The 13583-nt window shown below is 42.1% G+C and overlaps 1 protein-coding gene across 3 annotated transcripts; it reads right to left on the reverse strand.

Annotated features, from left to right (window-relative positions):
• On the reverse strand, positions 1-4168 carry CRYGB (crystallin, gamma B). Of its 3 annotated transcripts, XM_006903006.1 has the most exons (4): positions 4160-4168; positions 3782-4024; positions 3084-3097; positions 64-322 (listed from the first exon to the last, which is right to left on the reverse strand). In XM_006903006.1, the coding sequence occupies exons 1-4, from the start codon at positions 4166-4168 to the stop codon at positions 64-66; spliced, it is 525 nt and encodes a 174-aa protein (XP_006903068.1). The 3 variants fall into 3 exon arrangements, with proteins under 3 accessions (XP_006903066.1, XP_006903068.1, XP_006903067.1); XM_006903004.1 differs by lacking the exon at positions 3084-3097 and having other exon boundaries at positions 1-339; XM_006903005.1 differs by lacking the exon at positions 3084-3097 and having other exon boundaries at positions 64-339; positions 3776-4024.
• Positions 4169-13583: the final 9415 nt, after the last annotated feature.

A 13583-nucleotide genomic window follows, 5' to 3' on the forward strand; every position in this document is an offset into this window, starting at 1 on the left:
TGCCAGAAACACAGCTAAATATTTTATTTGATTCTAAAGAAGAAAATGGAGAGTGTAAACATTTCAGTAAATATCCATGACTCGTCTAAAAGAACCAACTTTGGCATTCATGGCCCCCCAATCAAGAAATCTCCTGTACTCCCCTGGCCTGAGCAGGTACTGCCGCCCCCGGTAATTGGGCATCTCATAGAGGATCCAGCAACCCTCCAGCACATTCAGGGAGTGGACTTCATTGAGGTGGAAGCGGTCCTGAAGAGAGAGACAGTCATCTGTGATCTCTGACATTTGTCCTCTGAAGTCATCTCTTTCATAGATCTTCATTCTGTAAGTGCCGGAGTGCTGAGGTGACAAACAAGAAAGAAGTAAATGGCCAGAAACAGAGGTTACAGTCCCAGCCCTCGCACCTCCCTGCCCATTCCTGCCCAGAAGTTCTCTTCTGGAACTTTGGGAAGGTTTGCTTTAGGAACAGCCCTGTTGCAGAGATAAAGAGACTTTCAGATCCTGTTAAGCCAATTCGTGTGAGTCTAATGATTCAACAGCTAAACTAGGAAAAGACCCCAACAATCCTTCAACTTCTAACCACCTCTTTCAGGTTCCCCTGAAGTTATTTGCTTTACTAAAATTTGCTACAGCCTCTTAGTGTTCATGATCCGAGAAAATTCTTTCCCAAACAGAAGTAAGTACCTTTGGAAAATTAAGACCATCTGCTGTATTAGTTTTGTTAAAGCAATATCTTTAAACCTTAAACAGAAAGTAGCGCCTGAAGTCTTCTTAAATCCAAACAATAGTTTAGCTTAACTACTGAAAGATATCTTCCTTAAGCATTATGCTCTGGAAATAACTATCTGTAGGAGATCAAATTGACAATAGTAACTTGAAAGATTAGTTAAGACCCTAAGAGGTCCCTAAGTTAATGTTAACATGGCAGGAACAACGCAGAAAATTAAGGTGAGAGTAATTATACAACCTGAAGAATGTGCTGCTGAGTGGTACATGTGAACTGATGAACTGATTATATTTTGCTGTGTATATTTTCAGCAGCAACAATAGAAATGAAATGATATGTACATAAAAGGAATCCTGTTGGTATATTGTATTAGAAATTGATCTGTTCCCAACAAGTCAGCAGTTCAAATCCACCAACTGCATCTTGGAGAAGGATTAAACAATTTTCTCCCATAAAGATTTATAGCTTCAGAAATCCAGTGGAGTTGGAATGGATTCAGTAGCAATGTTGGGTTCAGGTTTTTGTTGCTGTTGTTTCCTTTCCTATATATAAAAAGAAATCAACACATAGTTATTTTCTGTAATACTAGTAAGAAGATTTTCATGGACATTATGGTACACACTGTGTCCATGGATGTTGATTGTGGATCCAAGAAAAATGAAGTGCTTGAAAACTTCAGTGTTTTCTTCACTTATCATGACGGGCCAATTATGAGGACTTCTGTTTCTTTACCCTGAGGCATAATCCATGCTGAAGACTGTAGTCTTTATTATTAAGTTCTTCAGGCCTTCTTCACCTTCAGCAAACAGAGTTGTGTTATCTGCATATCACAGGTTGTTAATGAGACTACTTCTATATCCGACGCAGAGATCTTCATGTGATATAGTTGCAAACAACCTCTTTAAAGTGTTAAAGGCTAAAGAAGTCACTTTGAGGACTAAGGTGTGCATGTGTCCCAAGTCATGGTATTTTTTTCTTTTTCTTTTTTGTATTTTCAATAGTCTAATTCAATAGTCTAATGCAAAGCCTGGACAATGAATAAAGAAGACCAAACAAGAATTGATGCCTTTCAATTTCTGTTGGCAAAGAATATTGAATATACATGGACTGATCAAAGAATTAGTAGAATTTTTTTAAGATGTACAGTCATAATTCTCCTTAAAACTGATGATGATAGGACTTAATTTAATATACTTTGGACATATTATTCAAAAGAGCCAGACTCTGTAGAAGGACATCCCGCTTAGTACAGAGTCAGTGAGAGAGGAGAAGACCCTCAGTGAAATGGATTGACGCAGTAGCTACACACTGCGATCAAATCTAGTAATAACTGTAAGGACAGCACAAAGCCAGGCCGTTAATTAAAAAAAAAAAAAAGAAGCCAGGCTGTGTGTCAGAGATCACACATAAAGCCACACAAGGTCACTAAGAGTTGAAGCCAACTCAACAGCACCTGATAACATGGGACACAGCTTATTACGCTCTTATAAAAATGAAAGGGTGCATTTTCCCCAGCTCTGTTTTCATAACCTCTGTTTCAGTTCAAGCTTGAACCTGACTCTTGCCTCCTTTCTGGTCTCCTATGCTCCAGTTTATTCCTTTTCCCTCAGTAGCCAGAATCGTCCTCATTAAACTCTGCTTTGATGACACAGGCCTCCCACATTCCACTCTGCTAAGAATTCTGCAATCACTCCCCAGGAAACACGGAATTTCAAAGTTCACTTTTGCATCATCACCTTAGTCATGGACTGACTGAGTTGTAGTTCCCTAAAATAGGCACTATAACCCTACTGACACAGTGGTTAAAGACCTCAGTGACGAAAAAGGTCAGTGGTTTGAACCCCCCATGTGCAGGTACAGGAAAAGGATGCTGAAAGGGGTGGCAGTCTGCTTCTCTGATGATTACAGCTTTGGCAAACCTGTGGGGGCAATTCCTCTCCGCTTTACAGAGCTGCTAAGGGTTTTAACCACCTGGATGGCAATGCCTGTGGTTGAAATCCAGTCTAATATTGCTCATTGATGTCATTTGTGTTACTGTGTGCTGATCTAGGGAACTGACTCATAGCTGACACTCTTGCAGATTTTCAGAAGCCATAAATTTCATGGGAGGAGATTGCTCATGGAGCAGGTGGTGGATTCTAACCACCTGTCTTACAGTTGGCAGTACAACCCTTTATCCACTAGGCCACCAGGGCTCAAAGGGAGCAAACTGAGTGAATAACCAAGTAAGCAAGCAGGGCAGAGGGGAGATAGGTGTCAGGCCACATGAAAATTATGAGGGAAAGCGGAGCAGAGGTTGAAGAGACAAAGCCTTTCCCTGAAAGAGAAAGTCTCCCTCTAGAACTCACACCCTGACTTTGAACTTCTAGTCTCCTATGCAGTGGCAAGGTAAACTTCTGTTCCTTAAAACCACCCACTTGTAGTATTTCTGTCCTGTCAGCCCTTGATAATAAGACAATCTTCTTTCCAGCGAGCTTAGAGGTATTGACAGCTAAATTAAAGCTTGGGTGCCATCCATTGGGGCCTAAATTCTCTAGGAAGAATAATTAAATAGAAAAACAAGTAAAATGCATTTTTAAGCAATTAAATAGTTTACATTGTATGTATAAATTTGATATACTGGATTTCTAGGTTGCTGTGAGCCATAATGATACTTTAAGAAATCACAGCTTGTGTGTGTCAAAAATACATATAACAAAATATTTGCCATCAGAGCTTTTCCTGTGCACACAGCAACATTGATTTTATTCACTGCCATCTACAGTCTCCCACAACTGTCTGTTGAAAACACATTTTGGACAGATCATTTCTGTTTCTTTCATGGTCTGCTTTCCCCCCCTTACCTTTGGTCTTTCGGGTTTTAAAAATGATACTTAAAATACAAAGTAAAGAACAGGTAGTTTAAAAGATAACACGCAGAGTCTACAAGAAAAGATGCACACATGGGATGCGAAACTAGCCTCGCTGCCGCTTTCTACTGCCACCTCCTACTTAAGACTGACTTTTAAAAACAGCCTTCATTTTCAGACAGATCCCAGAGAAAGCCACACTCACATGGGGGATGAGGCGGCAGGAGCGCACGGAGTCGCTGAGGCCCATCCACTGCTGGTAGTCAGGGTAGTCGCCCCGGCGCAGGAAGTACTGGTGGCCCTGGTAGTTGGGGCGCTCATAGAGCATCCAGCAGCCGCTGTCCACGCGGATGGAGTTGCAGCGGCTGAAGTAGGTCTGCAGGTTGGGGCAGTCGCTGCTGCACTCGTAGCAGCGGCCCTGGAAGCCCCGGTCCTCGTAGAAGGTGATCTGCAGTGGGAAATAAGGTGAGAGCAGGCAATCAGCAAAAAAGGCACACATCCAGGAGGCTCCAGGAGGCTCCAGGCACACAGCCCCACAGCCAGGAGGCTCAGTGGATGGGACCTGGTCCCTCCATCAGCTCACCTTTCCCATAGTTGTTGACAGCGGATGATCAGCGTCCAGTTGATGAGGACAAGCGTGGCAGCTGATATATATAGCAGGGTGACTGCTGCGTTGGCAGGACCAATACAAAAGGGGCCTGGGAGTCGTGCGTAAGGGGATTTCTGTGTTTTCTTTTTTTCTCATTTTGGTGTCATGGGGCAGGGGGCTGTCATTCTCTCTAGCATTTTCGAGTTGTTCTCACCAGCTGCAATGAAAGGAATTGAAGTCAGCAGAGCCATTATGACCTTGGAGACAAAGGGCGCTCTTCTCATCCTATGCAGCCCTCTGGAAATGGCATTCCACGCCCAGCGTTGTGTAATGTTTGCCTATGGAAACTGCTGAGATGGAGGTCGGGGGCTCCATCTGGGGTAACTCCAGAGAATCAGACAAATTCCAGAAGGACTTGTACTAACAAAAGATCTTCTCCATGAGGAAGGCGATTGTTCCCTAAATGATTTAATCAGCATGGTACGGTTTTCATTGAAAAATTACTTTGCATATATTTATATAAGAAAAAAGATGAGAGCAGGATAGAGCAGGGTTCAGAGAGATTGTACATAAGGTCATTGTGAGTCACAGCGGACTCAAGGGCACAAAATGACAACATGAAAATATTAAAAGTGATTATTACTGAAAGATGTGATGAGAGGGCCTGCATTTATATTTTTTAATTTCCTTTCATTTTCACTTGTGAATATTTCTTACCTTCATGGCATGAAAGGAAAAGAAAGCAATATTTAAACGTTAATCTAAGATTTTAAATGGTATAAAAGCAGCAAATTCAGGAAATAGACATATCTTGTCTTGAGATTAAGGGGCACTGATGGACTACTATATGGGTTGCGCTATTAACCAAAAGCTTGCTGGTTCAAATCCACCAGCTGCTTCAAGGTAGAAAGAGGGACAGTCTCCTCTCATAAAGGTTCAGCCTGGGGAAAACAATGGAGGGTCACTCTGAGTGGGAGTTGACTTCTGGAAGTGAAAGGAAGGGGTTGTATTATAAATGTCAATATTTCTCTTTTAGCCAAAAAAATAAAGAACTTTCCTGAAATGCTTAGACACTCAAATTTCAGGAAAATGCACAGAATTTCATCCCAGCTCCCAAATATCTTGCAGGGCATTTTGGTTTTAGGGTAATTTGCTTGCCTGTCCTCCCAGAAGCATCACCATGGCATCAAATCCAGATGACTGTTGGAAGATTATTCCCCAGCACTGCCAGGCTAATGATTTCAAGCAAATCATTGTCACTGAGGCAACTCCAACTCGTGGCAGCCCTCTGTGTGCCAGCACCAAACTGGGCTCCATAGCATCTTCATCATTAGGGCTTTCTTCTTCTGGGCAGACTTGAACCTCCAACCTTTCTGTCAACAGTTGATGATCGCACTCATTCGCACCACCCAGCGGCTTTAGAAGCACCCTTCAGATATGCCGTGGTGGAGGTGGCCCTGTCCCTCACTCATCTCTCCCCTGCGTGTACAGAAGGATAAAACCAAACACCTTCCAGCCTCACAGCTTGTAATACATTCACTATGCTGTTTGTGGGAAGCCTCACATGGCATGCAGAACAGATACCAAAGATAGACAGCAACAGCCACAAAGAAGAAATACTGCCTTACAAGTAAAAACTAAACAAAACTAGCAGAGTCCTGTGAAACTAGACACCCGGCTACCCAGAGGGGACCCCAGGTTGATTACTGTGCTGCCTCCTTCTTCGCTCCTAATGCTCTTATTCCAGTCAGTTACAATCACAATGGAACCGACTATAGAGAAGGTTCCTTTGGTCTTCCTGACCACAACATCCCCGTCTGCACACACCACAATCTTTAGCAAAAGTCAACAAGCCACGCAGGTGTGTGCTAATGAACCTGCCCTGCAGAAAGAAGGCGGCCCATTTAAACATCAAGAAAGATGTAGTGTGACACAAAGTTAAAAAAATTTTTAAAAGTAGCATTTGCTCAAGGGTAAAGCCCCCCCCAATACAGGAAGGGGCTGGATAGAGGATTAATGGAAATGAGAAATATAAAAAGGGAATGGGATAAGTGTGATTACATTGTGCGTATCATAATAAATATTTTTAAACCAAATATATAAACATTGTTGACTGAAAATTCAACTTGCTTTGTGAACGTTCACTCAGATCATCCTAAAAAAGAAATTTTAAAAGAAAAGAGTAACATGTACTATATTTCTTTGATCAAATTGCTATTCCCACACATTACTGGTTAATCCATGTGCCTTGCAGGCATTTCGGATAGGTACTAGAAGACTAGAGCTGGTTTTTGTCTTCCCAGCAGTCATTATACATGGAACTCTGGTGGGATAGTCTGTAGGAAGCTACGCTGGTAACTCAAAGGCTAAGCCCATCTGGCAGTTTGAATCCACCAGCAGTTCCAAGGGAGAAAGATAGTCAATTCTCCTCTTCATGCAATTTACAGCGTCGGAAAACCAATGGAGGGTCAGGCACGAGTCAGTTCCACCTAGACAGCGGTGAACCATGTGGAGTCCTTATAGTTTGTGGGAAGAAAGCTAGCACTCATTTTCTTTTAATGGTTTATTGAAAGGATTTAAAATAAAGGTTTTTACATGAGAACATAGTAAAGGCAGTAAATGATAGATTTAACTTTATCTTGGATTGAAACCCAGAAAATTACCTCCACTCCCCCACCGCTCTGCAATATTCAATGTTAAACATTTGTAGAAGACTACAAAGGCCAGCTTGTTCTGACATATGATACTATTTACTCTCTGTACTCAACAGCCATCCAGTCACAAGGAAGTAGCATAAGATACATACATTTATTACCAAAGGTGGCAGGGCCATACACTTTTAAAAGAAGAACATCAACATCCAAAACAATACTCCAATGTTTGCTTAAGTAAACTGTAAAGAGAAATGTACAAGAATGGCAGGAAATGTGGTGCTAAAATGATGCTTCTTTTCCTCTCCCAGACACGTACGTCCAAAGTCCCAGTCTAAATGACCTGCAAAATAAAAAACAAAAACAAAATGGTTTTGTACTTAGCAGGGAGTTCTGGTGGCACTGTCAGCCCAAAGATACACTGTTGAAACTCACAGGAGAAAGAAGGACAATTAGCTTATGCACGCTTTACTGCCTGTGAAAACCAGCTGGAGGGTCAGCTAAAAGTTGGTTCTGACTCAATGGTACATATGGACTACAACAACTATTAAGCACACAAATTCAATATGAGACACAGACACTGGGCTTTCAATCTATAGGAAGTTAGCTCTTTAATCAACTAAATATTCTCTACTTTTTTGTTGTTGCCAGAAGATATATTGCACTAGAGTGCCAGGAAGCCAAGGCAAAGGGAAGAAACCAAGAAATTAAGGAGTTGAACAGAAGATTCCAAGGGGCAGCTTGAGAAGACAAAGCAAAGTATTACAATGAAATATGTAGAGCTGGAGTCAGAAAATCAAAAGGGCCAAACTCTCTCAGCATTTCTTAAGCTGAAGGAATTGGAAAACAAATTCAAGCCACGAGTTGCAATACTTAAGGATACTTTGGGCAGAATATTAAATGATCCAAGAAAAATTAAAAGAAGATGAAAAGCAGAGTCACTATACCAGAAGGAATTGGCTGACACAGAAGAATTTCATGAAACAACTTATGAGCAAGAGCCTGTGATGATGCAGGAGGAAGTTCAAGCTGCTCTGAAAGAATTGGCAAAAGACAAGGTCCCAGGAATTGATGGCATACTAATTGACATATTTGAACAGTTAGATGCTGCTCTGGATGTGCTCACTAAGTTGTGCCGAGAAATCTGGAGGACAACCACCTGGCTAACTGACCAGAAGAGATGTATATTTGTTTCTGTTCAAAAGAAAAGTGACCCAACAGAGTGCAGAAATTATTGCACAATATCATTAATATCACATGCAAGCAAGATTCTGCTGAAAATTATCCAAAAATTACTGGAGTAGTATATAAATAGAGAACTACCAGAACTGCTGGCTGAATTTAGAATAGGCCGTGGTACGAGGGCTATTATAGCTAACCTTAGATGGATCTTGGCTGAAAGCAGAGAGTACCAGAGGAATGTCTATCTGTGTTTTATTGACTATGTGAATGTGTTTGACAGTGTGGATCACAACATGCTATGGCTAACTCTGAGAAGAATGTAAATCCTGGAATATTTGATTGTGTTTATGTGAAACCTTTTCTTGGATCAGAAGACAGTCTTCAGAACAGAGCAAGGGGACACTGCATGGTTCAAAATTGGGAAGGGTGTACACCAGGGTTATATTCTGTTTCCATAGTTTTCAATCTATATGCAAAACAGATCATCTGGGAGGCTGAGCTGTGTGAGGAGGAATGTGGCATCAGGATTGGAGAAAGACTCATCAACAATCTGCATTATGTAGTTGACACAACTCTGCTTGCTGAAACTGAGAAGTACCTGAAGCACTTGCTACAGAAGGTCGAGGACTGCAGTCATCAATATGGATTGAAGCTCAACATAAAAAAAACCCAAAGATTCTCACCACTGGGCCAAGTGGCATCATCATGATGGATGGTGAAGATATTGAGATTGTTAACAGATTTAGTTTCCTTGGCTCCACAATCAACATTCTTGGTACCAGAAGCCAGGAAATCAAGAGACAAATTGCATTGGGAAAGTCAGTTGCCAGGGACCTCTCCAGAGTACTGAAGAGCAATGATGTCAGTCTGGAGACTAAGGTGTGCCTGATCCAGGCCATAGTCTTTGCAATTGCTTGCTATGTGTCGGAGAGCTGGACAATGACTACGGATGATAGAAAGAGAATTGATGCCTTTGAGCTGTGGTGCTGGAGAAGAGTGTTGAATATACCATGGACTGCCAGGAGAACAGGTTCATCCTAGAGAAGGTGAAGCGAGACTGCTCCATGGAGGCAAGGACTCTGAAGCCTCGTCTGACATACTTTGGGCATGTTGCAAGAAGGGACTGGTCCTTGGAGAGGGACATCATGCCTGGAAGTGTGGAAGAACAAAGAAAGAGAGGGAGACCATCCATGAGAAGGAATAATGCAGGGACTGGAGTAATGTGGGTAAGTGTGTCAGAGACAGTAACGTTGGCACAGGATAGAGCAGGTTTCAGGGCTGTTGTTCATATGGTCATTATGAGTCACAAGCGACTCAATGGCACATAACAACACAACAATAAGAAAGTATATTCAGTAATGTATGTTGAAACCAAAGGGGGGAAAATGGGGCACATATGTCTATACCAAGTAGATCCTGGTGGTAGGATGGCTGGGGTAAAGGCTCTTTCTTCAGATTCATGACGTTTTATAGGTTCTTGCCAGGTGGTAACATGCACTATAACTGGGAATGTTGCCTCCCAAAAAACTTTATGCTGTGTGTTGTATGGGTCTACAGAGAGACTAAGGTCAAATATCAGACACTTACTTGCTGGCAAAGAGGAATGAAAGCAAATGCAGGTTGAAAAAGAAAATTATTTCCATGGAATGATTTTAATAAATTTGAAAATTAAGTTATTATTTTGACTAAAAGCAATATATAACCCCACACTAGATCCTGTACAGAAGAGGGAAATGCTTTTAAAAGGAGCATTTTGGATCCATTAAACAAATTGGTATATAGATGGTAGATGAAAGAGATCATCAATATTAGCTTTTTTGAGATTGGTAATATGCACATGATTCAAGAAGAAATTCTCTCTACTTGATACACACAGAAAAATAGAAACAAATAGAATGAGAAAGCTAAGGGCCAACTGGCCATCTAAGTAAAGGGTCTATGACAGTTCTTTGCTTTATTATTACAACCTCCCATAAGCTTGAGATTACTTCCAAAAGAAAAGTTAAATAATAAGTTATACTTGTTATAAAGGAGTTCTGGTGGCCTAATGGTAAGAAGCTGTGCTACAATCCCAAAGGCACATAGTTCAAATTCACTAGCTGCTCCATGGACAAAAAATGAATAGTCTGCTCCTGTGTGATTCACTGCCTCTGAAAACCCACTGGAGGGTCAGCTACAGGTCGGTTCCTACTCAGAGGCACACAACAACAACACGCTTGCTACAACTAACTCTTTCCAAAGGAAATAGTCTATTTTGCCCTTGAGCAGTTGTACATTGCAGATGTCTTCTCTTGGTAACAGCAGCCAGGAAATCAGGAGATGAATTGCATTGGGAAAGTCAGGTGTGAGGGACCTTTCAAGAGTACTAAAGAGCAATGACATCAGGCTGGAGACTAAGGTGCGCCTGATCCAGGCTATAGTCTTCACAATTACATGCTATGCATCGGAGAGTTGGACAGTGACTAGTGATGACAGAAAGAGAATTGATGCCTTTGAGCTGTGGTGTGGGAGAAGAGTGCTTAATATACCATGGACTACAAGAAAAACAAACACGTTTGTCCGGGAGAGGGTGAAGCTGGAATGCTCCTTGGAGTCAAGAATTCTGAAGCTCCGTCTGACATACTTTGGGTATGTTGCAAGGAGGGACTGGTCCTTGGAGAGGGACATCATGTTTGGGAGAGTGGAGGGGCGGTGCAGAGAGGAAGACCCTCGATGAGATGGATCGATTCTGTGATTGGGGTGGTGGGAATGAGTGTGTCGGAGACAGTGAGGTTGGCACAGGATAGAGCAGCATTTAGGGCTCTTATACATAGAGTCACTATGAGTCACAAGTGACTTGATGGCACAAAGCAACAACAACAGCAGCAACATATTGTTTTAAAATTAAACAGCTAATTGAGTGTGTGACTTCCTTTTGGCACAAATGACAATGCACTGAAACTAAATAGATGTAATACTGTGACCTTTCTAAAAGCCATGCTTTAAAATGGTAAATATTTTTGTTATGCCAATTTCACCTTTATTTAAAATGAAAAACAGCAATATATCAGCCAAACAAAATAAAAGGCAATTTCTTATTTGTGTTTCTTTAAGAGAGCACAATTCAGAGCTCAATGTACCATTTTTCAAAATCCTTCCTTTTCTTTCCTACTTCACAACCTTCAACGAATCCCTAAGATGCCTAAAACATGGAGCCTGTACCGCTCTGAGAGACTGTCTTCCTCCCTTTTAAAGTAACCACCATGGTGTCTCTGACTTGTCTTTAAATGCCCTGTTCACCTTTCTCATTGTAAGAAAGAGCCCAAGGTGACAAGGCAGAATCATTGCCCCCTCTCTCTCCAGCCCTACCCCTCCCTGGCTACTCTCTAGATTCTGCACCATGTGCAGTGGTTGTTGTTATTGTTGTTGAGTCCCACTGAGTCAACTACATCTCATGGTGGTCCCACAATCATTTTGAACCTTGCCCTATTGTGCACCATCATCATGAACCACATCATGCTCAAGTCCATTGTCAGAGTCACTGTTTCAATCCATCTTGTGAGTGTCTTCCTCTCTTTCTCTGACCTTCCACCTTTTCCAGCTTGATGTCTTATTCCAAGGACTCACCCATCTTGATAACATGCCCAATGCAGATGAAATGCAAGTTCACCATCTTGGCCTACAACAAATGGACGCCAGGAATCCAATGGGCAGAGGAGGATCAAAAGAGAATCCAAGCAGAAAAACTCTGGTTAATGAGAGAGGGACCAAGAGAACAATGAAAAGATAAAGGTTCTGGTTAGTGAGAAAAGGACCAAGGATAGGATTTTTTTTAAATCAGTGGTGGTGGTGTGTATCACTGAGTCAGAACCAGCCCATATTTGACCCTCCAACAGGTTTTCAGAGGTAGTAAGTTGCATGGGAGGAGACTGCCCATCTGTCTTCCTTGGAGCAGCTGGTGGATTCGAACCATGTACCTTTATGTTGGCAGTACAATTCTTTACCAGTAAGCCTTCCGAGTTCCCTACTTTTGGAGTAGTCATATTAATATAAATCTCCTTAACTTACTTACTCGAATCAACAAAATAACAGCTGACTAACTTGTAAACAGTATTTTTCTCAGGTACTTGAAAGTTCATAAAGTGTGGTGGCGTTTCTTCAGGATATACTCTGGGCCAAACACTGTTCTCACTTCTTTTTATTCATATTGGTTTATTTACAATATTCAAATACGTTGTTTTTTGGTTTTGACATTTAATGTGCTTGTTTTGTGCTATCTAGTTGGAATAGATCCATAGCTGACCTTGCAGCGGGTTTTCAGAGGCAGTAAATTACATAGAAGGAGACTGCCCATCTTTCTCCTGCAGTACAGCTGGTGGATTCAAACCACATACCTTTGTGTTGGCAACACAATACCTTAAACCACCAGAGCATAGTCTCAGTGAATTGTCTCAACAACCCCATGAGGTAGGCATTTTCCCCCATCTTTCAGAGGAATAAAACTAAGAAAGATTAAGTTGTTTTCCTGAAGTTGTATAGCTGATAAATTATAGCTCTAGATTCATTCAACAGTCTGTGTTATGCAGATGACACAACCCTGCTTGTGGAAACTGAGGAGGACCTCATGCACGTGCTGCAGAGGGTCAAGGACTGCAGCCTCCAATATGGATTGAGGCTCAATGTCAAGAAGACAAAGATTCTAACCACTGGGCAAACTGGAAGCATCAGGATGGACGGTGAAGAGATTGAGATTGTTCACAGCTTTAGTTTGTTTGGCTCCACAGTCAACACTCTTGGCACGAGCAGTCAGGAAATTAAAAGATGTACTGCGATGGGAAAGTCTGCTGTTAGGGACCTCTCCAAAGTACTGAGGAGCAATGGTGTCTCTCTGGAGACTAAGGTGTGTCTGATACAGGCCATGGTCTTTGCAATCACTTGTTATGAATCAGAGAGTTGGACAATGATTAGGGAGGATAGAAGGAGAATTGACGCTTTTGAGCTGTGGTGCTGGAGAAGAGTATTGAGTGTACCATGGACTGCTAAGAAAACAAATAGATTCATCCTGGAAAGAGTTAAACCAGGCTGTTCCTTGGAGGCAAGGATTCTGGGGCTTCGTCTGACATACTTTGGACTTGTTGTAAGGAGGGACCGGTCCTTGGAGAGGGACATCGTGCTTGGGAGGGTGGAGGGACAGCGCAGGAGGGGAAGACCCTCTATGAGGTGGACTGATTCAGTGACTGGGGTAATTGGGATGGGTGTGTTGGAGGCAGTGCGATTGGCACAGGATAGAGGAGGGTTCAGGGCTGTTGTACATAGGGTCGCTATGAGTCGCAAGGGACTCAACGCCACATAACAACAACAACAACAGATTCATTCAGAGACTGTGGTAACAGGGATAGGTGTATCAGAAACAATAAGATTGGCAGAGGATAGAGCAGAGTTTAGGGCTGTTGTATTGGATAGCTATGAGCTGCAGGCGACTCAATGGCACATGACAAAAACAACAGAGTCCTTCTAAGACTCAAATCCCTATGCACATCCAAAAACTTCTCCAGTAGGGTAAAAAGGGAAGCCACTGACTGGGAAAAAGTATTCGGTAATAACAT

This window comes from Elephantulus edwardii, unplaced genomic scaffold (assembly GCF_000299155.1).
Source record: "Elephantulus edwardii isolate Elephantulus edwardi_28Jun2011 unplaced genomic scaffold, EleEdw1.0 scaffold00493, whole genome shotgun sequence".
Classification (NCBI taxonomy): Eukaryota; Metazoa; Chordata; class Mammalia; order Macroscelidea; family Macroscelididae; genus Elephantulus; species Elephantulus edwardii.

Excerpts from the sequence above, each read along its gene's own strand:
- CRYGB (XM_006903005.1), bottom strand. Across the intron at positions 340-3,775 it reads GCCTCATCCCCCATGTGAGT|CACTCCGGCACTTACAGAAT; the intron begins GTGGCTTTCTCT and ends TTGTCACCTCAG.